We start from the raw sequence: 27,356 nt of genomic DNA, 5'->3' as shown, positions 1-27,356 counted from the left end.
TGTAAAATGTCAAATCGTGGAAGAGGAGAAATACGTCTTCCTCTCCTTTCCGAAGGTTTTTGCTCTCTCTGACTCCTTCCGTTGCTTCACTAATTTGCCATCGTTCGTAAGTATTTCATCATACGCCTTCTTTCTACTCGTCTGGAAGTCCGATTTGTTACTGCGATCGATAGTTCTTCATTCTATCCGTGTTTCCGTTTCAAAACTTACACGCGTTTCTGTTGCATAAATTTTTTTTTTTGCATCGCGTAGCATTAAGGAGCGTAGGTTTCTCCTTTTGTGAATCTCTCGGCCGCTTTCGAGGAGCGTAGGTTTCTCCTTTTGTGAATCTCTCTGCCGCTTTCGAGTTTTTTAATCTGTGTCTTTTTCCAGATTTTTTTGGACGATCGATGATTTTCGCGTAGGGTTCATATTACACCATTTTTTTCTTTGATTTTCTTTAATTAGGGTTTTGAATCAAATATCTTTAATTAGTGGTTTTGATTCTTAATTTGATTAGGGTTTTTCTTTGATTTTCCTTTATTAAGGTTTTGAATCAAAATTTTTTTATTAGAGTTTCTTATACTTAATTTGATTAAGGCTCTGCTGTTCGGTCCAATCTTGGACGCCCCATCAAACACACCCTCAATGGACTCCTTTTGCCATATTTTATAACTATTCTGTGCTGAAACAAGGTTTTTTGCTTGTATTTTTCACATGAAACAGGATTTCTTGCGAACTATTAACGTCTGATTGCAACATGGGTGGAAGTATGGTTGAAGATGATTGGGAATTGGAAACCCCATCAAGTTGGATTAATACTTTGGTTCTTGTTGGCCGAACTGGAAATGGGAAAAGTGCCACTGGGAATAGCATCCTTGGAGAGAAGAAATTCAAGTCTAAAAAGAGTTTATCTTCCATAACCACAACTTGCCAGTTGGAGACAACTGTGTTGCAGGATGGTCGTATTGTAAATGTAATTGATACACCTGGTGGGTTTTCTTTTATTACATGTTATCTAAATTGCGTATATTAGATTAGAAAAGATGGTGAATTGACTTTTTAATCAACAACTTTTTTCATCAAAAAATGAAAAATGATTTCTGCATGTAATTGGTTAGACATATTGTGTCCCTTATAAACCATTATTTGTCATGAAATTCATTTGAAAAGTTCAAGTTAGATGAAATGCTATGATTCATTTGCAATATATGTTGTTTGTAAGTTGTCCTAACAAGGTAAGTGTGCCTCTATTTTATAAACTAGTCATACATTTCTAATGTTCATTAAGTGCAATTTAAGCTTGTACTATCTTTGTCATCATGTCTTCAGTTTGAACACCGTTGCAAGCTGTTCCCCAGCTTGTTTGGCAAACAGAACAAAAAAGGAAAAAAGAAAAAAAAAGAAAAGAAAAGAAAAGAAAAGAAAAGAAAAGAAGGTATTTATGGAACAAAAGAAGGAACAAGAAAAAGAAAAGGAAAAAGGTATTTGTCCTTATCTGATATTAATGTGACGACTTTATTCTTTGGGAAATATATGATTTCATGACTGCTATAAAAGCATTGTTTATCTCCTGTTCTGTTGTTTCTCAGAAGACACCTTCATGATAGTTCTTTTCTTGGACCCTATTAAAGTATCACTCTTATATAACAAAGTTATCATATTTCATGTGGAAAAGAATTCAAAGATGCAATTATCTTACAAATCACTGCTTGTACTTTGTATCTCAGTGGACACACTAACATCAAGGGTCTATGCACTTGTTGCACAAACACATACAAGGACACGTGTCTATGAAAGCAAAGGACAAATTGAGGCACTTCCTTGCACACATATACAAATGCATTAATGATGGGCATCAGGGCATGTATACATGTACAAAACATACCTTGGACTTCTCATATGCATCTTAATAATTATTTTCTCTTCTTTTTATTGTGTTTGATATTACCCTATGTCACATGGGTGCCGGGGTGCGGCAAAAATATAAAAAATTATATATATATATATATATATATATATATATATATATAAAGTCCAAAAGTTGGACATAAATGACCCTGAGTGCATTGACTGCACCCAGGGTCAGGTTGACCACATCGGATGCGGGTGCGGCACCTAGTTGGAGAATCCTTGTGACATATAGGGCAAAAAAAAATTTCTTGGCAAATTTTGTAAAGTCCAAGAATTGGACCAAAATGACCCTGGGTGTGTTGACCACACCCAGGGTCGGGTTGACCGCACCCGGTGACGCGGGTGCGGCACCCTGCTAGCCGAATCCCTGTGACATAGATATTACCATATGTCATGTAAGTATGAGGGTGGGTAGGCTGCTAAATGAACCGAACAACCTGTGACTTGGCTTGGTTCGCCTAGTGTGTATATATATATGTATATATATATGTATATATATATGATAATAGCCATTTAAAATGCGATATTTATGCTTTTAAGAAAAACTTGTGATATTTTGAAAATATCACATGAAATTACTCTTTAAAACTTTTAGGTAATTTCTTGCGATATTGTTGCTATATATATATATATATATATATATATATAGGGAAATGTAAACCTACAAAATGGGCATGGTGCTAAATGAAACATTCTAATGGATTTCTGGTGTTTTTTTGAAATTCTGACCATACATATGAGATCTATATGCTTGTTTTTATAGGAATCACTTCTTGGAGCATTTGATTTTGATGCATGGATAGGTTTTTATAAGGTTTCAAAAATCAACGGCATACAATTTCCATAAATTTTTGAGGCTCCAAATACCATTTTTTCATCCAAAATGCATGATCCAAGTGTCGATTTCTAGTAAATCAATCATGCTGAACACATCTATGGGGTTTGAATTTCGAAAAAAAATGGAAATCCAATACTATGTTTCATTTAGCACCATGCCCATTTTGTAGGTTTCTATTTCCCTATATATATATGTATAAAGTGGACACATGGAAAATGTATATTTAAAATGTGAATTATTAAGTAATATATATTAAAATTATATATTTTAAGTGTAATATATAAGAAAATATATGTATGACATGTATAAATAACATGGCAGTTTCTTGCATGAGCCAGCTCATCTCGTGTAGGGACGAGCCAAGTTCAAGCTGACGAGCACAGCTCAGTCCATTGGTAAACAAGCTGCGCCTAAACATGCTCTATTTGGCTCATTCAGCTCGTTTACCAGTCCTAGGTGTGGCTATGGGGTATGACATGAAAATTTCTAAAACAATGGGTACATGGGTATGGGTACTCATAACAAACATGCAAAAATATGCAATTTAATTTAACAAGATACTTTGGATATAAAGTTATCTACTGTCAATTATGAGCTAAAAGTCTAAAGCATGTCAAAGTTATGTACTATATAGTTAACAAAAGAATAATGTTCAACAAATATATAGAGTTAATGTAAACACTTTTGATATCCAGCTTTGTCTCTACGATATTTTGATAATTAGATGAAGAAAACGAGTGTAGTTAAGTTCGAGACCTAGATGTACAGGAGTACTGAGTAATGTTCTGTAAAAGTTGTACGAGGGACTAGTTGGATTGGGCGATCCAATTTTATATCAACTTAAAATCCAATTGATTATATGTGTCTATTCATATTTTGAGTTGGTTTTGATTCTTTTTATGATACTACCTTTACTTTGAGTAATTTGTTTACATACGAGAAACAAGAGTTAAATGTGGCTCAAATCTTGACTTAGTTAAACATCTGAATAAAACATATATGCTTTAAATTTTCTTTGGCTCTGATATTACAACAACAACAACAACAACTACGCCTTCATCCCAAAACAATTGGGGTCAGCGATATGAACCAAAAAAGAAATTCATTTTGGGTCTTCCACAAGAATCTTTTTCCTCCAATCATTTCTATCCAATGCCATGTCCTCGGTGAGGTTCAAAGCATTCATATCCTTTCCTATCATCTCCATCCAAGTCTTCCTAGGCCTACCCCGACCTCTTTTAACTAATATATTTTCCCATTTCTCCAACCTTCTAATTGGAGCATCATTAGGCCTTCGCCGAATATGTCCAAACCATCGTAAACGATTCTCTCGCATCTTATTTTCAATGGGTGCAACACCTACCTTCTTACGTATCTCCTCGTTCCGAATCTTATCTTTTATTGTATTTCCACACATCCATCTAAGCATCCGCATCTCAGCTACACTCATTTTTTGAATATGATGTCTCTTGGCAGCCCAACATTCCGTACCATATAGTAAAGCAGGTCTAATAGTCGTCCTATAAAACTTTCCCTTCAACCGCAATGGCATTCTACGATCGCACAACACTCCAGTTGCACTTTTCCATTTCATCCACCCAACCTTTATTCTATGATTTACATCTCCATCAATTTCTCCATACTTTTGAATGATGGATCCCAAATATTTGAAATAATCATTCACCGGCATTTCTTGCTCACCAAGCTTCACTACACTCCCATCACTACTTCGTTGCTTACTAAACCGACATTCCATATATTCAGTCTTACTCTTACTCAACTTAAAACCTCTAGCTTCCAATGTCTGTCTCCATAATTCTAACTTAGCATTAACCCCAGCTCTAGACTCATCAATCAAAACAATATCATCAGCAAACAACATACACCACGGTACATTTTCTTGAATTGATCTCGTAAGCTCATCCATCACTATCGCAAATAGGAAAGGGCTTAAAGCAGATCCTTGATGTAACCCAACCGTTATCGGAAAATTGGTTGTCACCCCTCCACAAGTGCGGACATTGGTTACTACTCCTTCATACATATCTTTAATTATACTAATGTACTTTAGGGAAACACCTTTCTTCATCATTGTCCACCAGAGAACGTCCCTAGGTACTCTATCGTATGCCTTCTCTAAATCAATAAAAACCATATGCAAATCTTTGTTCCTCTCTCTATATCTTTCAATAAGTTGTCTAAGAAGATGTATAGCTTCCATAGTTGATCTTCCAGGCATAAAACCAAATTGATTCTCCGATATCATGACAACCTTCCTCAACCTAGACTCAATCACCCTCTCCCAAAGTTTCATAGTATGACTCATGAGTTTTATACCACGATAGTTTGTGCAATCTTGTATATCACCCTTATTCTTATATAAAGGCACCAAAGTACTCTTCCTCCACTCATTAGGCATCTTATTTGTTCGCCAAATCAAGTTAAAAAGATTTGTCAACCATTCTAAACCTTTCTCTCCCAAGCATTTCCAAGCCTCGATAGGTATACCATCTGGGCCAACTGCCCTTCTTGATTTCATTTTCTTCAAAACCTCTGCAATTTCTTTTTTTTGAATCTTGCGCATGAAGTCACGATTTATCTCATGAAAAGGAATGGAGAAGTCTCCAAGATCTTGAGCATGACTATCATTAAATAGCTTATCAAAATAATCTTTCCATCTCTCCTTAATCTCCTCATTTTTGACTAAAACCCTTTGTGTTTCATCTTTGATACATCTAACCATTCTCAAATCCCTCGATTTCCTATCTCTCATCTTTGCAAGCCTATAAATATCCTTCTCGCCTTCTTTGGTATCCAACTTGTCATAAACCTCCTTATATACCTTAGCTCTCGCGTTTCGAACTACTTTTTTAGCTTCCTTCTTTGCTATCATATACTTCTCCAAATTCTCATTATCACAACTCTTACTTAGATTTCTATAACACTCTCTTTTAACCTTAATAGCTAATTTGACATCCTCGTTCCACCATGATGTATCCTTACCTAGTGGTGCACCGCCTTTAGACTCACCCAATACCTCCTTAGCCACTTTTCTCATGCCACCCGCTATCTTATTCCACATTGATTCTGAATCCTCCTCGAGACACCAATCAACTTCCTTAACTACCTGCTCTACAAACATTCCTTGTTTAGCTCCTTTCAGTGCCCACCACTTAATTCTAGTATCTATCCTATGTCTATCCCTTTTGCGGCGTTGTCTAATTCTAAGATCTAAAATTAAGACTCTATGTTGTGTAGCTACACTTTCTCCCGGTATAACCTTACAATCGATGCAACAACCCCTATCTCTCTTTCTAAGTAGGAAAAAATCTATCTGACTCGTATTAACCCCACTTTTAAATGTTACTAGGTGAGACTCCCTCTTCCTAAACCAAGTGTTTGCTAAGATCATATCATAGGACAAACAAAAATCTAAAATCCTTTCTCCACTTTCATTTCTTTCTCCTATACCATAGCCTCCATGGATACTCTCAAATCCATCTCTACTAATGCCTACATGTCCATTAAGGTCACCGCCGATGAAAAGCTTTTCTCCATAAGATATCCCTTGTACTACTCCATCTAAATCTTCCCAAAATTGATGCTTAATGGAATCATCTAAACCTACTTGAGGTGCATAAACACTAATAATATTAATAATATCCGTACCTAATGCTAATTTAATAAGTAAAATTTTATCACCCTTCCTACGGACCTCAACTACATGATCTATAAACTGACGACTCATAACAATCCCTACTCCATTCCTATTCCTATTTATTCCTGTATACCAAATCTTATATCCCCAAGGTTCTATCACTTTTGCTTTCTCACCTACCCGTTTGGTCTCTTATAGACATAAAACATCAATCTTTCTCCTACACATAACATCTACTAACTCTACCAACTTACCAGTTAAAGACCCTATGTTCTAAGTGGCTAACCTAATTTTATGGTCTTGGACTAACTTCTTTACCCCCACCCGTCCAACAAAGTGAGGGAACCCTTGCCTATTTGACACCACACCCGGGCGCCGGTGTGACGCGTCGCTTCTGGGCGACGACCTAGCAACCCTTGCCCATTTATCACTGCCTCCGGGCCTAGAGAGTACAGAGCGTCGCTCAGTAGGGAACGCCCCAACGAAATTCTCATATTGGTTCATTTTCATAGGGTATGACTAAGTTTTTATGCTGGCTGTCACAGGCCTACCGCAACCCTCCTCGTTTATCCGGGCTTGGGACCGGCAGTGTATACCTAAACAGTTATATTAATCAAAAAATTTTCCCCTTAGTTTGCTTGTGTACAAATTCTTCTCTTTCACCGTTTGTATCTCGTTTTGTAAAGTTGAAGCATTGTCTTTGTTGTTTTTTTTAAAATGGAAGTGTGTATAGTTCTCATATCTTAGTTATAGGATAGGCTTGGTAGGAATTTTTGGTTTAATTCTGACCTTTTGGTAGGTATTGTTTTTCTGCATCTTTAGTATTGTGTTAAGATTTACTAATGTTGTTGATCATTGACAGGGTTATTTGATTCATCAGTGGCACCTGAATTTATTGTGAAAGAGATTGTTAATTGTATTACATTGTCCAAAGATGGTATTCATGCGGTCCTTGTTGTTGTTTCGCTAAGAAACCGATTTACTATAGAAGAGGTGGTTGCATATCAAAGCTTGCGAAGTTTGTTTGGGGAGAAAATTGTCAATTACATGATTGTTGTTCTTACCGGAGGTGATGAACTTGAGGAAGAGGATGGGACTTTAGCCGACTATTTGGGACAAGACTGCCCCCAATGCTTGAAGGTTAAGTTTCTTATGAGTTACTGCAATTCTCCCATTTTTTGGTACTTAATTATTAGAAAATTTAGAATACATGGTCAAAATATTATTAACATTTGAATTTATCTGTGAATGTTTTAACTTTTTAGGTTAGGCTGGTACCTGATTGGTCTTTCGGAATAATCTCATCATCTGATAGCTAATTATTAAAGCATTTAGGCATTTGATGATGTTTTTTAATGATATTTTATATTTTGTTTAAATTTCAAACATGTTGCTGCCAGAATCCACTTGTATAAACTCAACTTCGTGTTTTTTTCTTCTCAAATAAAAAGGTTGCAACAAGTTTTTACATGTAGAGAAGTATGTGTTATTAATAAGAAAATCATAACCATGAGAGGTATGAGTATGTCTATGGGTCTTATTGGTACTTTAGAAAGGTACTTATCAGTACCATTATCCCCAAAACTGTAAGAATCCTTTTTAACTTATGGCCTAATCCAAACCCACTTATTATTTTATTGGTTTTAGGCCTGACTTGATCGTAGCATATCCTAAATGGGCATTGTATAATTTATGCCACAGCATACTGAAAAATAAGTGGGGACTCATGCATAAGAATTTGACATACTTGATTGATCTTGGTGGTGACTGCTAATCCAGTCCTATTGCACTCTACATAGAACAGAAACACACCTCAACCTAAAACACATGGGTTCAACTGTATTAACATCATGCTATGTAAGCTTGATTAAACACCATGATGACCCAGCGTCATCTACCTGATGTTGGCTTTCATGAATTACACAACTTTCTCATTTCACATGGCACAACATAAAAATGGGCAAATAGAGACACCTAGTGGCATTGTTTACTGGAAGGTGTAACATAAAGGTTTAAGATACAGGCGTATCTTAGCAATACAAAAAATTAAAAAAGCAGGGAAAATTAAAAATAAAATAAAATAAAATAAAATAAATCATATCATCTATGAAAAGTAATTAAGCTTTGAAACTACTAGAAGTCTAGAACATCAAATACAGTTAGATGTAGACTATTAATAGATGATAGTAACTAATAAGGAACAACTAACAAAAACAAACAAACAAATATATACAATGAATAACTGAAGAATTCTACATGGATAAATAAATAAAGAAACATAATTATAAATACTTAAAACAAAATATTGCATAGTTATAAGGTCATATTATAGTTCGCATTGCATTAGTTCTATGTAACATGGACACTTTTAAGAGGGAAACACACTTGTGTCACACCCACACCGATATGGGTGCGACACTTGGACATGACGTCGTTTGTGTCGGGTGAAGTCAACCACACCAGGATCGATTTCTGTCCGAAAGTGGATTTTGTTAGCCTTAACCAAGTTCAGTTTTGTCTGTATTACTTAGGTAGATACATAAATGCACACTCACACAAACACATATATCCACACCCCTGCACCCAAGTTTTTTTGGAATTGCTGTGTTGCAGTCTTCGCACCTGCACCCATATCTGCATCCACCCACACCTATGTGACATAGCATTAATTTTATGATAAAACACGTCAGACCTACAACCTCTAGACTAACCTTCCTTAGGTTGAATGAGACACCCGAAGGTCAGTTTTTGGAAAATCCTTTCACAAAGCACCTCTCTGTGGGTGAATGAGGGAAGATCTCTCACAAAAACAATTTTTAGACTTGGATTTGGGATATCCTTGCACATAAACAATTCTTAAGAAGCGAATAGGGGGTGGATCTCTTAAAAAGAAAGCTCAAATTTGGGCAAAATCTCTGATTTTTTGTTGTGATTTGATACAAATCTGTAGAACGGAAGGGCTTTCTTAAGTTTTAATGTGAAAATAAGGTCCAAATGACACCTTTTGGCCTCCTCTCCCCTTTCAAAGCAGCTTGATCACACTTTTACGGTCACTGGAAACTTTAAGTTCCCGATGATGGTGTAAAAATTAGGGCATCAATATGTATTGAACCCTAATTCAATCATCCAAGAGAGAGAAGAGGGAAACTTTTTTTCCAAAGAATAGAGGCTGCACACATAGAAAGTTGTGCCCTCTTGATTTTATAACTCCTTTCTTTACATTGAACAAGTATGCCCCTTATTAAGGGTTACAACAATATTATAGAAAATGGTAAAAGGGTCAATGACTTGTACAACTTAAAACACAAAACAACACACGTGGATTTACAACTTAAAACATAACATAACGTGTGGATCTTGGATTAATACCCTCCCTCAAGTTGAACATGGTTTTGAACCATATTCAACTTGCTCTTCAGAAACCAAAACTCTCCTTAGTGAGTCCTTTTGTAAAGAGACCTGCTACTTGATCATTGGTACTAATGTACCCAGCTTCTAACTCAAGGTACTCTATCCTTTGTGTAATGAAATGTTGTTGAATCTCAATGTGTTTTGTCCTTCTATGTGGAATAGGATTTTGTGCAATTTTGATTGCGCACTGGTTGTCACAATAGAGAATTGATCTGGGACTCACTTCCCCAAGCTCACTCGATAGATGTTGTATCCATATGACCTCTGCTGTAGTTGTTGCCGTGGACCGATATTCCGCCTATGTACTAGACTGCGCTACAACTCTTTGCTTTTTGCTGCTTCATGAAATTAAATTTTGCCCAAAAAAAACACAATATCTAGAAACAAACTTTCTTTCATCTGGATCTCCAGTCCCATTCGCATCTGAGTAAGCCACAATTTGAACCCCTTGACTTATTAGCAATGTCTTTCTTATATAGCAATCCATCTCCAATGGTTGCTTTCAGATATCTCAATATTCTCTTCAGGGCTTCCATGTGTCCTACTTGAGGGTCATGCATGAATTGAGATACCTGGCTTACAACATACACAATATCGGGTCGTGAACATTAGGTACTGTAACATACCTACAATGCTCTTTTATTGTGTGGGGTCTCTGGATGTCCACCTTCATCCCCTGCCTAGTTTATGATTCAGAATGCTAGGAGTGCCAAGTGGTTTGCAGTCTTTCATACCTGATCTCTCAAGAACATCAATAATATATTAGTTTATGAGGGAGGGTGGAAAATGAAAAGAAGTCGTCATTATGTATATGTCTGACCCGATCCATTTATATAATGGATCGGGTCCAGACCCAATTAGTGTATAATGTAAATTAGCATGCTATTAAGGGGCATTTCCGTACCCTAGTTTTACACACTTAACACATTAATAGAATGAAAGGTGCAACCACGATAGACTAACGCCCTTTCTCTGAAATCTCTCTCTCTCTCTCTCCTCTCTCTCTCTCTGCAGATGACAGGCCTGTGCAGAAGAACAAGGGCTCCTTTTTTACATGGTATCAGAGCAACGTGACGTCTGGGAGTGAAGGGCTGCCTCGTTTTCAGTCTATCAACGTGAATATGGAAACGTAAAGTGCAGGTGCGTGAATCTGTGTGGATCTAACCAAGTCTGGGTGTAAAAGATTGATCTCGGTTTCACGATAACAGGTTCCCCTCTCTTTCTGTGAGAAACTCGACCTCTGTGGAAACGTAAATCTGTTTTTATTTCAGATCACTGTGATTCTCTTTGATTTTCTACATTCTGCACTTCTGAAATTTCTGTTAATCTGTGATTCTTCTGTTAATCTCTATTGTTTTCGTTGGTTCTGAAATTATTTTTGTTTTTCTGACTGCCGAGTATCACCTGGTGCATCAGCCTGCCGAGTATCACCTGGAAACCACGTGAACTTGTTTCTCTCATCTGTCATGTGTCAGCCGAGTGTTCTGTTAGCCGAGCCCTCTGTTTTGTTTTTCATACCTAAGTGTCAGTTTAGGTTTTCCCTCAAATGGATTTTACTCATGCGCAATCATGTCTGTCCTCAAGTTTTCTCGATCAACTAGTCTCTGAAAAACTGAATAACTTCAATTTCTTAACCTGGAAAAGACAAATCATCCCATTTATAAAGAGTCAGGACCTCTTTGGTCATCTGGATGGATTGGTTCCACCGCCTCCAGAATTCTTTTCGCAGGAAAAAGCGGACGATAAAGGAGAACATTCTATTGTTCTTCACAAGAATCCAGAATATGTTGCTTGGATGAAGAGGGATCAATCACTAGTGGCATACATCACTTCAACTCTCTCATAGGAGGTCCTTATTGCTCTTCTTGATGATTGTTCGGCCAAGGAACTGTGGGATACGTTAGTTCAAACATATTCACAAATTTCTGAGGCAAGAATTATGTTTCTTAAGCGAGAGTTTCAAATGCTGAAGAAAGATTCTATGTCTATTATGTTATACCTGAATAAAATGAAAGGCATCACAGACCAACTGGCTGTTGTTGGGTGTCTTGTCAGTGAAAAAGATAAAGTACAACAAGCCTTGAGTGGATTGGGGCCAGACTATCATGTTATGACGACAACCTTACTATGTTTACCAGAACTTCCAAAGTTTGAAGATCTTCGTGCGAAATTATTGCAATATGAGATGACTCTGAAAGGATCTACTGAAGATTCTCATGGGCATTCAGGAACACAAGATGTGCTGGCTATGGGAATAAGTTATGGTCGAGGACGAGGAAGTTCTTTTCGAGGAAAAGGAGGCCAAGGGAGAAATACCTATGGAGGTCGTGGCATACTTCCAACACCCAATATACAAGGACAAAGACCCATTCCCACCTGTTTCCTATGCAACAAGAAAGGGCACATTAAAGCAAATTGTTGGTTTAATCCTCAAAACAAAGGGAAAGCTCCACAAGCAGAGGCTAGGAAGGATGGAGAAGTAAAGGAGTTGCTGTTGGCAGCCTTGACAGGATTGAATATGAAGCAAAATGACAAAGGAATTTGGTATGTCCACTCCGGAGCAGCTACTCATGTCACGGGTGATGTAGGTAAACTCTTGACTCTTACTCCTTATGTTGGTAAGAATAACATAGTCACAGGAGATGGATCTCATCACGCAATCTCACATACTGGAAATGCCATTATACACATGTTAAAGTCCTCTCTTAAACTTTTAAGTGTCATCCATGTGCCTAATATTCAAAAGAACATTGTTTCTGTCTCAAAACTTGATGATGCTAATGTTTCAGTTGAATTTACTCCCTCTTCTGTCTATGTCAAGGATCTTCGCACGAGGAAGACATTCGCTGAAGGAAAACGATGGGGCAACATGTACATCTTTCAAGAAGATCCTTCCTCCATTCATTCCGACTATTCATCCTTGAAGCCTCACCAACGTCAATTTTTTGATCTTGATTTTATATTTACTATTTCTGAATGTAATAAGCCAAGACTTTGGCATAGTCGTCTTGGCCATTGTGGTCGCCATTTTATTGAAAAACTTGTATTGAATAATCTTATTCCTAAGTCCAGTCTGAGTTCAGAAGTCGTTGATACAAAGTGTTCTAGTTGTCATTTATGTAATTTATGTAAGAGTCATGTTTTACCTTTTGCTTCTATTAATAAAAGAGCTTCAAGGCCATTTGAGGTCATTTGTTCAGATGTCTGGGGTCCTGCCCCAATTACTTCTCTTTCTGGCAGTAAATACTATCTTATTTTCATTGATAGTTACTCACGTTATACTTGAATATTTTTTATGAAGCACAAATCAGAAGTCTTTGGATTGTTCCTGAGAGTTCATTCTTTTGTTCAAAATCATTTCTCTACCAACATTCTCAATTTCCAGTGTGATGGAGAAGGTGAATTCTCCTCGAGTGACTTTGTTAGTTTCCTTCAACATAATGGGATAAGGAGAAGAGTGTCTTGCCCGCATACACTTCAACAAACTGTGATTGCTGAGAGGAAGCATCGACATATTGTTGAGACTGCAATGAGCATGATGCACGAGAGCAATCTCCCTGTATCATTATGGACTGAGGCTTTTCACTCCACAGTTCATGTGATAAATCGATTGCCCATGAGTATCTTAGAAAATAAGTCACCATATTTCTCTCTTTTTGGCATACAACCTGATTATCATGAATTACGTGTGTTTGGGTCTGTTTGCTATGTTCACATTGACAGCTCACTCAGGCACAAGTTCCAAGATAAAGCCTTAAAATGCAGGTTTATAGGATATGCAAAAGACTACAAAGGGTACATGTGCTATGATCCCCTGAGTAAGCGTGTCAAATTATCAAGGAATGTAATTTTCGATGAAATGAACTTTGATGATCAAGATGCTAATTCAACCCTTCATGCTGATAACTCAAGCCCCAACATTGAGGTATACTACCCATGGTTAAATTGAGAACTCTTTTCCAATGGTAAAGTAGACTGTCCAGAAAATTGCAGTCAGAAGGAGATACATGAGGAATCAACCAATGAGACTCAAACGGAGGAGACTGTTACACATGACTTGGAGCCAACAAGGTATAAAGGTATTGTGTACACCCGACGAGAGAAAGAGCCCTCATTCATTTCTTGTATGAGTACGGATCCATCTGGATCATCCGCTTTCGCAGACGATGGATATCAGAAGATCCTCACGGATTCGACATCCGCTTGACAGGTGGGTAAGTTATAAAAAAATTTCATTGGATTTTCAGTTGTTCTTGACATCCATAAGTAAAGAGGATGAGCCCCTCGTGTTCTATCAAGCTGCGAGCTCTAGAAGATGGGTAGAAGCAATGAATGAAGAAATGGAGGCCTTACATGAATGTGGGACATGGAAGATTGTACCTAGACCACTAAACAAAAATGTTGTTGGGTCAAAATGGGTGTACAAGATAAAGTATAAACTAGACGGGAGCATCAAAAGGTACAAGGCTAGACTTGTAGTCAAGGGATTCACACAAGAGGAAGGCCAAGACTTTGATGAAACCTTTAGTCCTGTAGTTAAAATGGGGACCATTCGCATTGTGTTGAGTCTAGCCATTAAACATGGATGGATATTGAACCAGCTGGATGTAAAAAATGCATTTCTGCACGGGGATTTAAAAGAGGAGGTCTACATGGAACCAACCCACTGGATATGCAGAACGAGACACCAAAAAATATGTATGCAAGTTAAAGAGAGCACTCTATGGTTTGAAACAAGCTTCTCGTTCCTAGTTCGACAGTTTTTCTCTAGAAATACAACAACATGACTTCTCTCGGTCCCTTCTGGATCACTCGTTATTTATTCACAATGAACAAGGAGTCACTACTCTTCTATTAATATATGTAGATGACATCATCATCACATAGAACTGTAAAAGTCACATTGAGCAGGTGAAGAAGTTATTAAATCAGAGATTTAAGATGAAAGACTTGGGAGAGCTGCGATATTTTCTTGGGGTAGAAGTTGATAAAAGAAATGATACACTCACCCTTACTCAACACAAATATACGTTGGACATTCTCGGCAGAGCAGGCATGACAAATTGTAAGCCGTTAACAACTCCAAGTGTAATTCATCAGAAACTGAGTTCAAAGAAAGGGGATATATATGGAGATCCCACTAAGTATCGCAGCTTAGTTGGCATGTTGCAATACCTGACTTTTACTAGACCTGACATAGTATATTCGGTTAATCAAGTATCCCAGTTTATGCATGAACCTTGTATGTCACATATGGAGGCAGTCAAACGTATACTTCGTTACCTGAAGGGTACAGTTGGTGATGGGTTGGTATACAAGAAAAGAGAATTAGATCCAGGCGGGGGCCATAAGGGCCATGAGATCGTCACTTATGCTGATGCTGATTGGGCGGGTGATCCAGACGAACGACGATCAGTATCCGGTTATTGCAGCTTCATTGGGCCAAACTTGGTATCCTGGAGCAGTAGAAAACAAAAGGCGGTTGCTAGATCAAGCACTGATGCTGAATACAGATCGATGGCCACTGCCACGACCGAGGCTACATGGATAAGACATCTCCTGACAGAAATGGGAGAACCGATTGCTCGGTCACTGTTGTTGTGTGACAATCAAAGTGCCATCAACATGTCCTTCAATCCCATCCACCATAGTCGAGCAAAACACATTGAAATAAATCAACATTTTATTAGAAAAAAGGTTGAAGACAAAGAGATTGAGCCAATGTATGTGCCAACTGAAGAACAAGTTGCTGACATCCTCACTAAAGGGTTGACAAAGGATAGATTTTGGTTTCTGAAAAACAAGTTGTTCATGGTTCAACACCATGCACAACTTGAGGGAGGCTGAAAAGAAGTCGTCATTATGTATATGTTTGACCCGATCCATTTATATAATGGATCGGGTCCAGACCCAATTAGTGTATAATGTAAATTAGCATGCTATTAAGGGGTATTTCCGTACCCTAGTTTTACACACTTAACACATTAATAGAATGAAAGGTGCAGCCACGATAGACTGACGCCCTTTCTCTGGAATCTCTCTCTCTCTCTCTCTCTCTGTCGATGACAGGCCTGTGCAGAAGAACAAGGGCTCCTTTCTTACAGAAAATAACTCTGCAATATAAACATTGTTTTTTTAGACAGAGAACCTTTAGCAGATCTGATGGAACATGTCAGATATGAGATCTGATCTCAATATCACGTTTTTTCAGAAATAAAATAAACCCAAATTTGTTTGGGTTAATTAGGGCTCGTTTCCCACAGTGGGATGAGTCCTATGAGAATCCAAAGGTAGAGAACAGAGGCAAACCAGGTGTTTCTGCAGTAAATCTGGATTTTACTGCAGATAAGAAAATATTTTCAGAAATCAATAAGGTGGGATATTGGATTTTCAAGAAATAGATACTGGGTTTTCAAGAAATAGAGAAATGAATCAGAAAACAAGGGATAGAGATAAATAAAGGAAAGAAAGAGGTGCAAATCTGATTTAGAAACCAAGAAATACCTTTAGATTGAAGAGGAAGATCTTGAGTGACACTCGTAGTTGAATCAATCCCTTAACCCGCTCTGATACCATGTAAAAATTAGGTCATCAATATGTATTGAACCCTAACTCAATCATCCATGAGAGAAAGAGGACTTGAGAGAGAAGAGGGGAACTTTTCTTCAAAAGAATAGAGGCTGAACACAGAGAAAGTTGTGCCCTCTTGATTTTATAACTCCTTTCTTTAAATTGGACAAGTATGCTTCTCATTAAGGGTTACAACAATATTGCAGGAAAAGGGTAAAAGGGTCAAGGAGTTTTACAGCTTAAAAGACAATACAGCGCATGGATTTACAACTTAAAACATAACATAATGTGATGATCCAAGATCCATTCCACACGTCTTAACATATGGTACATTACAATGGAAACCCATATCATGTGACCTGATAATTGGGATTAGTCAATAAGAGGCCCTCTATTGTATCCGTTGAGGGTCCGAAACACCAATATGTCATTTTGTATTATCATATGGTAAGATATGGATAGAGGGTTATGTATCTCTTTGATGTGGAGATTGTAAAGACATGATCTCAGTATGAGTTTTATCTATTGAAAAGCTACACTATATTTTATTACTTGCTGGATATATTTGGGAGTATGATATCATGCCTTATTGTTGTATTGTTGCATTTGTGTATGTTACAGGATTTTATTCGTTTATGCAATGAGAGAGTGGTGCTTTTCGATAACAAAACTAAGGATGAAAAGAAAAGGGTTCATCAAGTTGAACAGTTGATTTCCTTGGTAAACAGTGTTATGTTAGACAATGGTGGCCAACCTTACACAAATGAAATGTTCCACAAACTCAAGGTAAACGTAAAGATAAATATTCATAGAGAACCTCTATGGATATCTCAGCATACACATGGTATAAAAGTAGATTAAGTAGATTAACATGGTGATTGCTTTATAGGAAAGGGAGGCTAAGCTGCATACCCAGATAGAAAACCTCCAATCATTCCAGGAATATCCAAGAGAAGAATTGTTGCAGTTAAAGCAAGAGATTGAAAGATCATACAAGGAACAACTAGAACGGATGATTGAGATAGTATGTTTTTCTTGCTTTCTTTTCTTTCTATCGATTCAATTACATCTGTTAAATGATGCCAGTCATTCTATTCTATTCCACAATGTTATGGCTTCTAGATTCTATATTCTAGAATGAATATATCCAGTGTGTGCATATATGTGGATATTGTCCTCTAAAGTTTGGCACCAGCATGAGTGTTTTTACTAACTTTGCAAATTTAAGTCATTGTTGGTGTTTGGGCGCTGCCATGGTATCCTTTGAATTGTTAAGAACTTGATTTTGCTGAACTTCTTGATGTTCACTCATAACAGAGGCTGGTAATGGTTTCCATTTGCTGTGGTTATTCTAATGGTAAAGTGATGACACTGTCAATATACAACCACTATTGAGGAGGATTGTCTTGGTGGGTGTTAACTTTTTTACTGGAACTAGTTGTGTTTTTCATGGTTTCCTGCTGGTTCAAAGAGTATTCGAGTTTTGTGGTCAAGGTCTGGGCTCATGGATAGGGAGGTCCCCCCTACCCTGAGTTTGAGTTCCCATGTCAGTGCCCCCTTCTGCAAAAAAAGCAAGAGGTCCCTTAGGGTTGAGTAGGGGCCATGGAGTTTCATGCCACCAGTGCAGTGGCAGTAGGTACGGTGGGCTAAGACCAGCGCAGCCAGGTCTTTGATCCCGGGTGTGGCTTCAAGTAATAAATGAAAAAAAAGGTAGTTGCATTAGTTAAAAAAATTGGTATATGATTTTGACAAATGCTTTTAGTTGTTGACCATGTATATTTGCTGGTTGGGCAATAATCTCCCTGTTGTTCCAATCAGATGGAGGGAAAACTAAAAGTCACTACTGCTAGACTTGAAGAAAAACTTGCATTAGAGGAGTCTGCTCGAAAACAGGCAGAAGAGGTAGCACTAAAGGCACAAATGAATTCCAATGAAGAAATTCGGAGGCTCAGAGAAAGCTTAGAGGCAGCAAGGCATGAGACAGAAACCCTTCGTAGACAGGCTGAGAGGATGTGTACAATTTTGTGAAACTATTTTCACGGGATCAACTCTGTAACAGATGCGAGGTCTCTTAGCATGTTAATAGTTATGCTCACAAAAACAATGAGTTGGATATATTTAAGACCTTTGTTTAAACAATGTCTCGAGTGCCCAAGTTCATACTTTGAAAAGTTTATCTTGTAGATATTTGGAGATGTATATATTTCAGTTTGTTCCACAATTTTTTTGTGAACACCATGGTGCACATTATTTGCTTAGGTTCAGTCTTGAAGGACTCCAGAGTTCAGCTTATGTTTGAAAGATAAGATCCCGACATACCTACAGCTACGTGCAATGTAAATAAGCTTTTTCTCTAAAAGTAGGGTTTTTTCAAGTTATTGCACTATTTGTAGGGTTGTCAACAGGCAGGATATCAGACCCATCAGGGTGCACCAAAACCTGTAGATGGGTTCAGGCTCAGGTTAAATGGAAGCCTAAACCTAGATCTATAATTTAAAGAGTGTTTAAAATGTATTATTTACGTGAAAATGCACTTTAAATATCGGGTCAGGTGAAAATAGTTACTTAAGCCTGACCTGTATAATACTTTTTTCTTTGATAGGGAGGCTGGGGTTAGGCAGACTCCCACCAGTTACACAAGGTACCATTGGGTTTTGAACTTGCAACGTCCCAACGCAAGGTGACGTGCACTGACATCTCCTACCAATCAAGCGGAGCGCCAGTTGGTTGACCTGTATAATATTCTTGTTAGGTTTCTGTTGACTTTAGTATTCTGGTCATCTCTAAATAGCCAACTATATGTGAATTTTATGGTAGCATTTTTCATCCAAATCTAAATCTGATTATGATACGGATTGTGCCAAATTCGCTTATGTTGGATTTACTAAGTCTACATCAGAATCGAATTGCACGTTTCAATCTTTACTTTTCATTGTTCTCTTCATTATAAAATAACATACCCATCAATAATATCAATATTTTCCCTTGTTTTTTAGTTCATAACAAATCATCATGATCTTCTAGGTCTCATGGGTATACGTGCAAGGCCCTATAGTGCCTTGCATGAGAGAGAGAGAGAGAGAGAGTTCTTCAAAAAACACCTAAATATTTTGTATGGCCAACTTTACATGCCATCCAGTAGGAAATCATCGGCAAAGTGTTCAACATGGTTCTTTTGTGAGGAAAGACCGTATTAGTTGTGTTTTTCCAATGTAGAAGCTTGTTGTTTTGAATCAAGAAATTTTGGTGCATCGTGGGGTCACTGTTTTTTGAAGCTCTTGAAAAAAGTATGTAGATGTGACCAATATGACTTAAGAAGCAAAAAGCAAACTATGCAAATCATATTTATAGGCTCCAAGACCTTCGAAAGATGTTAAAAATGGTGGCTTCTACTAGACAGTAATACTATCGACTTTACAAAAATTTACCCTTTATAAAATATCTGGTTTACGGAATAAACAAAGAAGAACCAAATGCCTAACTTCTTTCATGGGAAGGACCATTGTAAAATTTTCAAAAAGGATCGTTTTACTAAAAATATATTATAAGCAACCAAGGCTTAAACGAAAATAAATCTAGCTAGATCACATCTTTTAATAAGTTTAGGTTTGTTTCGAGGCAAAAGATAGGTCTGCAAACGAGCAACTCTAAAATCCGGACTCACTAGGATCGATTAGGATCTGCATGTGTTTGCTTCAACTCTTTTTTGAAATAGCTAAAGGCTATCAATGAGTCTGATCTTTGCCAAACAACTGATCTAATCGGAATATCAATTTCTGTATATTGGCATCATACACAGTACTCAACTTGACCAAAATAATATTGGGGTTAGGTTTAAGCTATGAGTTTTGTTGGGTATGTTGGTGTTTCCTGCGTGATCATACACAAAAGCGTACCTGAAGATGCCATAGAGTGTGCATGCAGGTTCTCGACATTCTCATCATCTGGTCGATGCCCACGATGAGCTCAGGCCTTAGGTCAACGGTGAGCATGACCCTAAACCCACTGAACCGAATGTAGGCTAGGCTAAAGCTATTACTGTATGACAATGGTTTGTCATCATCTATTGCAGCCAGTCATCTTTTTATATAGTGGAGGAGGGAGAGAAGGTACAGTGAATGTAGACAATCCACATTCACGTAACCTCCTCCCTTATAGCTTTTAACCTCCTCCCTTATAGCTTTAACTGCCCTCCACTATCATGCTCACTAACCCACTAAGCTTTTAATGTCAAATCGGGTCACCTAATGGGTTGAACTCGATCCATATGTCCAACATTCTCCCACTTTACCCATTGACATTAAAAGCGCACTAAATCGAGGTTTAAACTGTTATCTCGATTTAATTCTTTATATGGGTTCACATGTTACCCTTTATCACAAGAATGAATTATATGAGTCATGAAGATAAACACTCATTTATGAAATATCATATTTTTATGTACTACACTATAATTCACCTTCAGTGTTTTAGCATGTTGAAATTACCTTTATGAATAGGTTGGTCTCTTACTTATTTTATTGGCCATTTAATATTGTTATTCTGTTATTTTCTCTAATCTATATAAGAGATCCTTTATGCAAAATCAATAATTTACAAAGCCATAGAGAATCAAATTTATATACATAAATATAATCACATATAATGTATTGTCATACATCAGAAGGAATAAAAAAGACCCATCCCTTTTACATGTTGGGAATACAATCCCGGTGCTAGCCCTTTAGTAAGAGAATCCAGAGTTATTTTCTTCATCCTGATTGTATCAATACATACCAGATGATTCTCAGTCATTTCTTTAACAATAAAGTATTTTAACTCCATGTGTCGACACGATGTTGAGCTCTTGTTGTTATTTGAAAAGGACACGATTGCTTCATTATCATAAAAAATCTTTAGTGGACTCTCAATAGAGTCCACTACACCAAGACCTATAATGAAGTTTCTTATTCAAATGGCCTGAGATAAAATCTCATATAAAATCAATAATTTCTGTTCCAATAGATTTTAAAAATTCTTTCACTGTCCTTCAGTGAGAGATACCTCAAATATTCTTAGTCACTCACGATTGCAAAAGCAACAGACTAAGATATTCAAACACTCTCACTTCTCATGAACATCCTTTTAAGCGCTTTCACTTCTCATAGACAACCTTCAGAACAACTGTTCTATTCTTCGTATGAGTGAAAGATAAATCACTCTATACGAGATTCATATTAAAAAGGTAAATGTGAGACTCCTTATTATTCACCTTTTATGAGACTAGCATAGTTGAGCCATTATCGTTTCACTTTGATGAAAACGACAATACTCATAGTTGCTCCGTCTCTTCAATTATCGAAGAATTGACTTCAGTTGGTGAAACTAGCAGATCATGTAACCAGAGACAATTCAACATTATATTTTTGGGTACGAACATGCTTCATGAGCTGGAATACACATCTACTATAACACCCTGTGTGAATTTGGAACACAACCTACCTTTGGGTAGAATCGTTGTTTCATAAACTCACACACAATCATAATAACGAATCTTAATACGATCCAAAGAATCTTTAATCAAACAACTCAGATCACTTTGGTGATTACATGAATTGATCAATCAAGATCTTTTATTGAAAATATACTCGTATTATGGAGCATGCCCATGCACATTTTAATGCATGTATATTCATGACAAAATATACTTTATATCATCAAAATACCAGTTCATGCTTCAACTTATATGATAAACTAATTTTAATAATAAAATATCATGAATTTAGTCATAATTCATGCTTAAAACCATCATGCATAACTTAACTAACATAGAACACATGAATTAATATGCATAAGTCATGCCATCTTTAGAATGAACACTTTATAAAGCATGAAAAATAATAAAAACATGCTCATGTGGGTAAAACTTGGAGTCTTTAAGCAGGAACCAGTCTGAAAACACCCTGAATCGGTCATCCAAGGGTTCGAACCAGTTTTAAACCTTATGAACCGATGCCAAATATGAATAAAAGTTCACAAAACCCTATAATCGTATGCCAAAATCCATGTATCTTCATATATTTATGAAAACAGGGTCTTAGATTCTCTGAACTGGTGAAAAACTGAATGGAACTGGTCAAAAATGGCTCCGAATCGGTCTCGGAGAGGGCCGTATCAATCTCTGATCCGGTTTAGGCCAAATAGTGCCTCGATCCTATTATGGATCCAATCCATTTCAAATAAGATCCGGGTCTAGCCTACATTCAGTTATTTGAACCCACTGAACCGAATGTTGTTCCTGACCCTGCTTCACTTTAATTGTTATTTGAACAAAAAGATCACAATAAACTTTTGGTAAAAGTTATATCTTGGTACGAGTGGGGATAGCATTTCTCTTCTATATGTCTATGGAGTTTTGAAAAATTCAAACATTTTGGAGAAGAGATAGATATAGATGTAGGAATTTGTCGAACGAACCATACTCTTTCGTATACGTGAAGCGTCCATTGATGAAAAGGCGATAGAAAAAGCTTGAACACAATTCCTATAGTGATGGATATAAGCACAATCGAAATTCCTAAAAAGTTATACATTTGATAAGACAGTTTACTATTTTTTAAAGCTCAATCCCTCCCCAGGATGAACCATATGGCCAAGAAAAACCATAAACCAGAATAGAAGAGCTTGCCCCACCCATGAATAAATATTTCTCACCCCGGTAACCATTCAGACATAAACGGGTGCATCTTTACCTAGGTGGCACCATTGATAAACACTGAAGGAAAAGGTTCTGCCTGACTCTAGAAAACCATTAGGATGCCTAGCCCATGAGAAGTATAATTGGCCATTTTTTAGGTATAGACAACAAAGAAACACATAAATCAAAATTGAGCTTGAGCTGGAATACCACAAAAATAGTAAAGTAATTTTACAAAAACTAGCCGGCATTTGCGCTATTAAGTTTAATAACCATTTATTTCATCCAAGTGTGTCTCTAATACCGCCCACAAAGGCTTTGCTCATCTGGCAGGGGGACTTGTGAATGTCACAAAGTTGACAGGAAGTCACAAGTTTGAAACCCAGGGGTGGCATCCCTTGCCGCAAGGTTGAAGCTGGGTGTACTCTTGGTGGGCACAGTGGACCTTAAGGGTTTTACCAACCGGAGGCCAGCCAAGATGCGGTCAATGATGGTTTTTTTTTCCCCTTGGATTATCCTAAAAAAGAATGTCTCAAATACCATTCACTTGTCATTTTTGTGGGTAGGCCCCCTGTTGCCTAAGCATATTTCACGAGCTGGACACAAGCCGAGCCACCAGCTCTGAACTCGTTTCGCCAGACCTACCTAAGCCGGGTACAAATGAACCCAGAATAGGAGGTTCAAACTTCAAAGTCGGACCTAGATCTGATTTAACCAGGGTCATGATCCATCTCTTTTATCTTTGGGTTGCATTGTAAATAGGAATGTCAATGAATCTATCCGATCGAATTTGATTCCATTTAATTGCATTTGGTAAGCCAAAACGAATCCAAACCGTTTACATTCTTGAATTGAACCCAAAATAGGAGGTTCAAACTTGAAAGCCGGACCCAGATCGAATTTAACCAGGGTCCGATTCGTTGAGACCAAGGTAGCTCAACGGAGGTCCTGCTTGACCGAAAGACCTCATCTATCACAAGGAGAGAAACACGACCATCTCGTTTTATCTTTGGGCTGCTGCATAATGCAAAGAACGATAACACTACCACCACCCAACTCCACATGCAGAGAAGCCTCCCTGGATGCTGCCTCCTTGATCTGTTGCTTTACAATCCACCCAACCACCGCTACCCTCTGACCCTGAAACAGTTGCAGCAAACGCACTCCCAGATCCTCACAAACGGCCTCCAAACCGACTACTCTGTGATCAAGAGCTTCTTGGCCCTCTGCAATCACTCAGGGAACCTCGATTACCATGAAAAATTGATCCAAAACTCACCATCGTGTTCCAATCTATGGAACTCGATCATAAAGGCTGCCACAGAGTCGGGTCTAGAGCAGGAGGCCCTCTCTTGCTATGTGAAGATGCTGCAACAGGGTGCCCGCCCGCAAAACTCGACCGTTTCTTTGGTTCTTCGCGTTTGCGCGGCATCTTCGTCCGCCATGTTTGGGGTGGGGATCCATTGCCAGGTTTTGAAGATGGGTTTTGGATTTGACGCTTTTCTGCGAACTGGGTTGCTCGATTTTTACGCTAAGAATGACGATCTCGGGTCTGCGGAGAAAGTGTTCGACGAAATTCCTGAGAGAGATGTCGTCGCCTGGAACTCAATGCTGGCTGCGTACTCGCGTCATGGTCGTGTTGATGATGCGCGTAAACTGTTTGATGAAATGCCTGATAGGAATACAGTCTCCTGGAACACTATGATCTATTGTTACTGGAGGTGTGAGGATGATGTTGAAGCTCGCCGCTTGTTTGAACAGGCTCCGGTTAAGGATGTCGCCACTTGGAACTCCATGATCACGGGGTACTGTAAATCCGGTGACTTGGGGTCCGCTTGGGAGATGTTCGAACGGATGGGCACCAAGAACTCTATTTCATGGAACAGTATGATTTCAGGCTGTGTGCAGAGTAGGGAGTTTGGTAGGGCGCTTTCAGTTTTCAATCGGATGCAAGCAGAGAATGCTAAGGCTACTGAAGTCACCATGATTAGTATGTTGTCGGCATGTGCACATTTGGGCGCTCTGGATGTTGGCAGATGGATCCATGCTTATATTAGGAAGGAGAGGTTGAAGGTTGATGTTGTTTTGGGAACTGCTCTCATTGACATGTACATGAAGTGTGGCAGTATTGACAGTGCTATGCAAACTTTTCATGGGCTCCATAGAAAGAATATCTTTTGTTGGAACGCAATTATTTCAGGGTTGGCCATGAACGGTTTGGGAAAGGAAGCCATTGATGAGTTCTTGAGGATGGAGAAGGTGAACATCAGGCCCGATAATGTTACTTTTGTCGGATTATTAAGTGGGTGTAGTCATTCAGGTTTAGTTGATGAAGGCCTGCATTTTTTTGATCGAATGCAAAACAAATATGGGATTAAACCTATGATAGAGCACTATGGATGCATGGTTGATCTTCTTGGCCGTGCTGGATTGTTAGACAGAGCACAAGAGCTTGTTGAGACAATGCCAATGCCACCTAATGCTGTAGTCTTAGGCAGTTTGTTTCGTACTTGCCGTGGCATTAGAAACAATCAATTATCGGAGAAAATTATCTGTAAGCTGATGAGTTTAGATCCTAACGATGGAGGAAACTATGTCATGTTGTCAAATCTATATGCATCAACCAATCGTTGGGCTGATGTTGAGACAATCCGGGAGATAATGAGAGAAAGAGGTGTTCGAAAGACGCCAGGGTGTAGCTCTATAGAGTTGAACAATGTGGTTCATGAATTTGTTGTTGGTGATTCTTCTCATCCACAATTCGAGAGGATTAGCAAGTTTCTGTATGAGATTTCTAGGGAATTGAGGTTGCTTGGATATGAGACCGATACAGTTCCTGTTTTGCATGACATCGATGAAGAGGAGAAGGAGAGTGCTGTTAGATATCACAGCGAGAAGGTGGCTATTGCTTTTGGGATCTTGAACACTAGGCCTGGCTCTGTGGTGAGGGTGGTTAAGAACCTGAGGATGTGCAACGATTGCCATGCTGCTACCAAACTAATTGCGAAGTTGTTTGGCAGAAAAATAGTAGTAAGGGACAGGAGCAGATTTCATCATTTTCATGAAGATGGGTCATGCTCCTGCAAGGATTATTGGTAACAGTCAAGGGAAACAACACTTGTTCTTTTTGGTGATTTCACCGTTTGAGGTGTGGTGGAAATGGAAAAAGATCAGGTGCAATCACATTGCACATTTCAAATGTGCTGCTGCACCTAAACACCCACCATCTGCTGTTGGGCCGCACAGCTGACAGGCTGTATGGGAAAGATGGAGGGTGCTCAGGTGCAGCAGCACATAAAAAATGTGCAATGTGATTGCACCTGATCCAGCTTTGGTGGAAGTTGGTTAGAGATTCTTATAATTTTTTTACCATATGTTATTTAATAATTTAAGTATTTAATGTTTCTGGATTCTGCTCGCTAAAAGGGTTTCTAAAACGTCCAACTCTATTTTGAGAGTGATGCATGCCTAATTGCTACAGACTTGGAATTTTCTCATGGCCTTATCTCCTTTGTGATAGTGACTTGACCAACTTGTAACCACTCCAATTATCTGAAGCATGGCTTCCTGCTTTGAGATTGCTTTAGAAGTGAACCAGCTGGTTGATTCAGTCATGTTGAACGCATAAATTTTTCCCATTAGCAAATAGAACATGCTAAACATGATCCAAATGCTAGATTTTTGCTTTTGGTGTATTCACATTGAAAAAGATGCCTCTTTCTAGCAAGTGGGAAATTTAACCTACATTTGGTTGACCTTACCTTGAAAGCAGAAAACTTAAAAAATTGTTAATGAGCCCAAACCGTCTCTGGTTGTAAATAAAAGCTTGCCAAATGGGAGGCATATCTTGTGTTGGTGAGAATTTCACTTTCTTGTGGCCATAGAAGGACAGCTTTAATAAAGGAAAACTAAATGAAAAGAAAAGAGATCAAGCGATGAATGGTGCCTACATACTCTTTTTTAAGACATTGATAAACACAAAAGGAATGCATTTGTTTTCCCAAGGAATGAATAATTCATAAATGGTCACTTTATTTCTTTAAGAATAACGCAAAGGGCATGTTTGCTTTCTTTTGGAATAATGCTAAGGGCACGTTTGCAAGCACCTGTGAAAGCATCACTTGAGTTTTTGAAAGAAGAAACTCAACCAACCACTTTCTCAAGTACTTGTAAACTTGAGAAAGTGGTAGATAGTTGAGAGGGTTGATGCCTAATTACTTAAGAAAGTGGGGTGGTGCGTTTGACCCTGTGACTGGTCTTGTGAGGAATGCCACTCTCACTTTCTCAGGTGGGTGTCTGAGGTGGTGTAG

General features: G+C 38.1%; 1 protein-coding gene and 1 pseudogene across 1 annotated transcript; both read left to right on the top strand.

Moving 5' to 3' along the window:
* The first annotated feature begins 18 nt into the window (after positions 1 to 18).
* Positions 19 to 18,591, top strand: LOC149848390 (immune-associated nucleotide-binding protein 9-like). Its single transcript, XM_089994140.1, has 6 exons — positions 19 to 106; positions 706 to 971; positions 7,252 to 7,529; positions 16,992 to 17,156; positions 17,260 to 17,394; positions 18,189 to 18,591. Exons 2-6 carry the CDS (start codon positions 740 to 742, stop codon positions 18,396 to 18,398), a joined length of 1,020 nt encoding a protein of 339 aa, XP_089850266.1. The 5' UTR covers positions 19 to 106; positions 706 to 739; the 3' UTR covers positions 18,399 to 18,591.
* A 5,517-nt stretch (positions 18,592 to 24,108) lies between these two features.
* On the top strand, positions 24,109 to 26,145 carry LOC149848389 (pentatricopeptide repeat-containing protein At3g62890 pseudogene; annotated as a pseudogene).
* Positions 26,146 to 27,356: the final 1,211 nt, after the last annotated feature.

Source organism: Nuphar pumila, chromosome 1 (genome assembly GCF_984573655.1).
Source record: "Nuphar pumila chromosome 1, dmNupPumi1.hap1.1, whole genome shotgun sequence".
NCBI classification, from domain to species: domain Eukaryota; kingdom Viridiplantae; phylum Streptophyta; class Magnoliopsida; order Nymphaeales; family Nymphaeaceae; genus Nuphar; species Nuphar pumila.
Note: the sequence above shows the minus strand (reverse complement) of the source record. Positions and strands in the feature narration are given on the sequence as shown.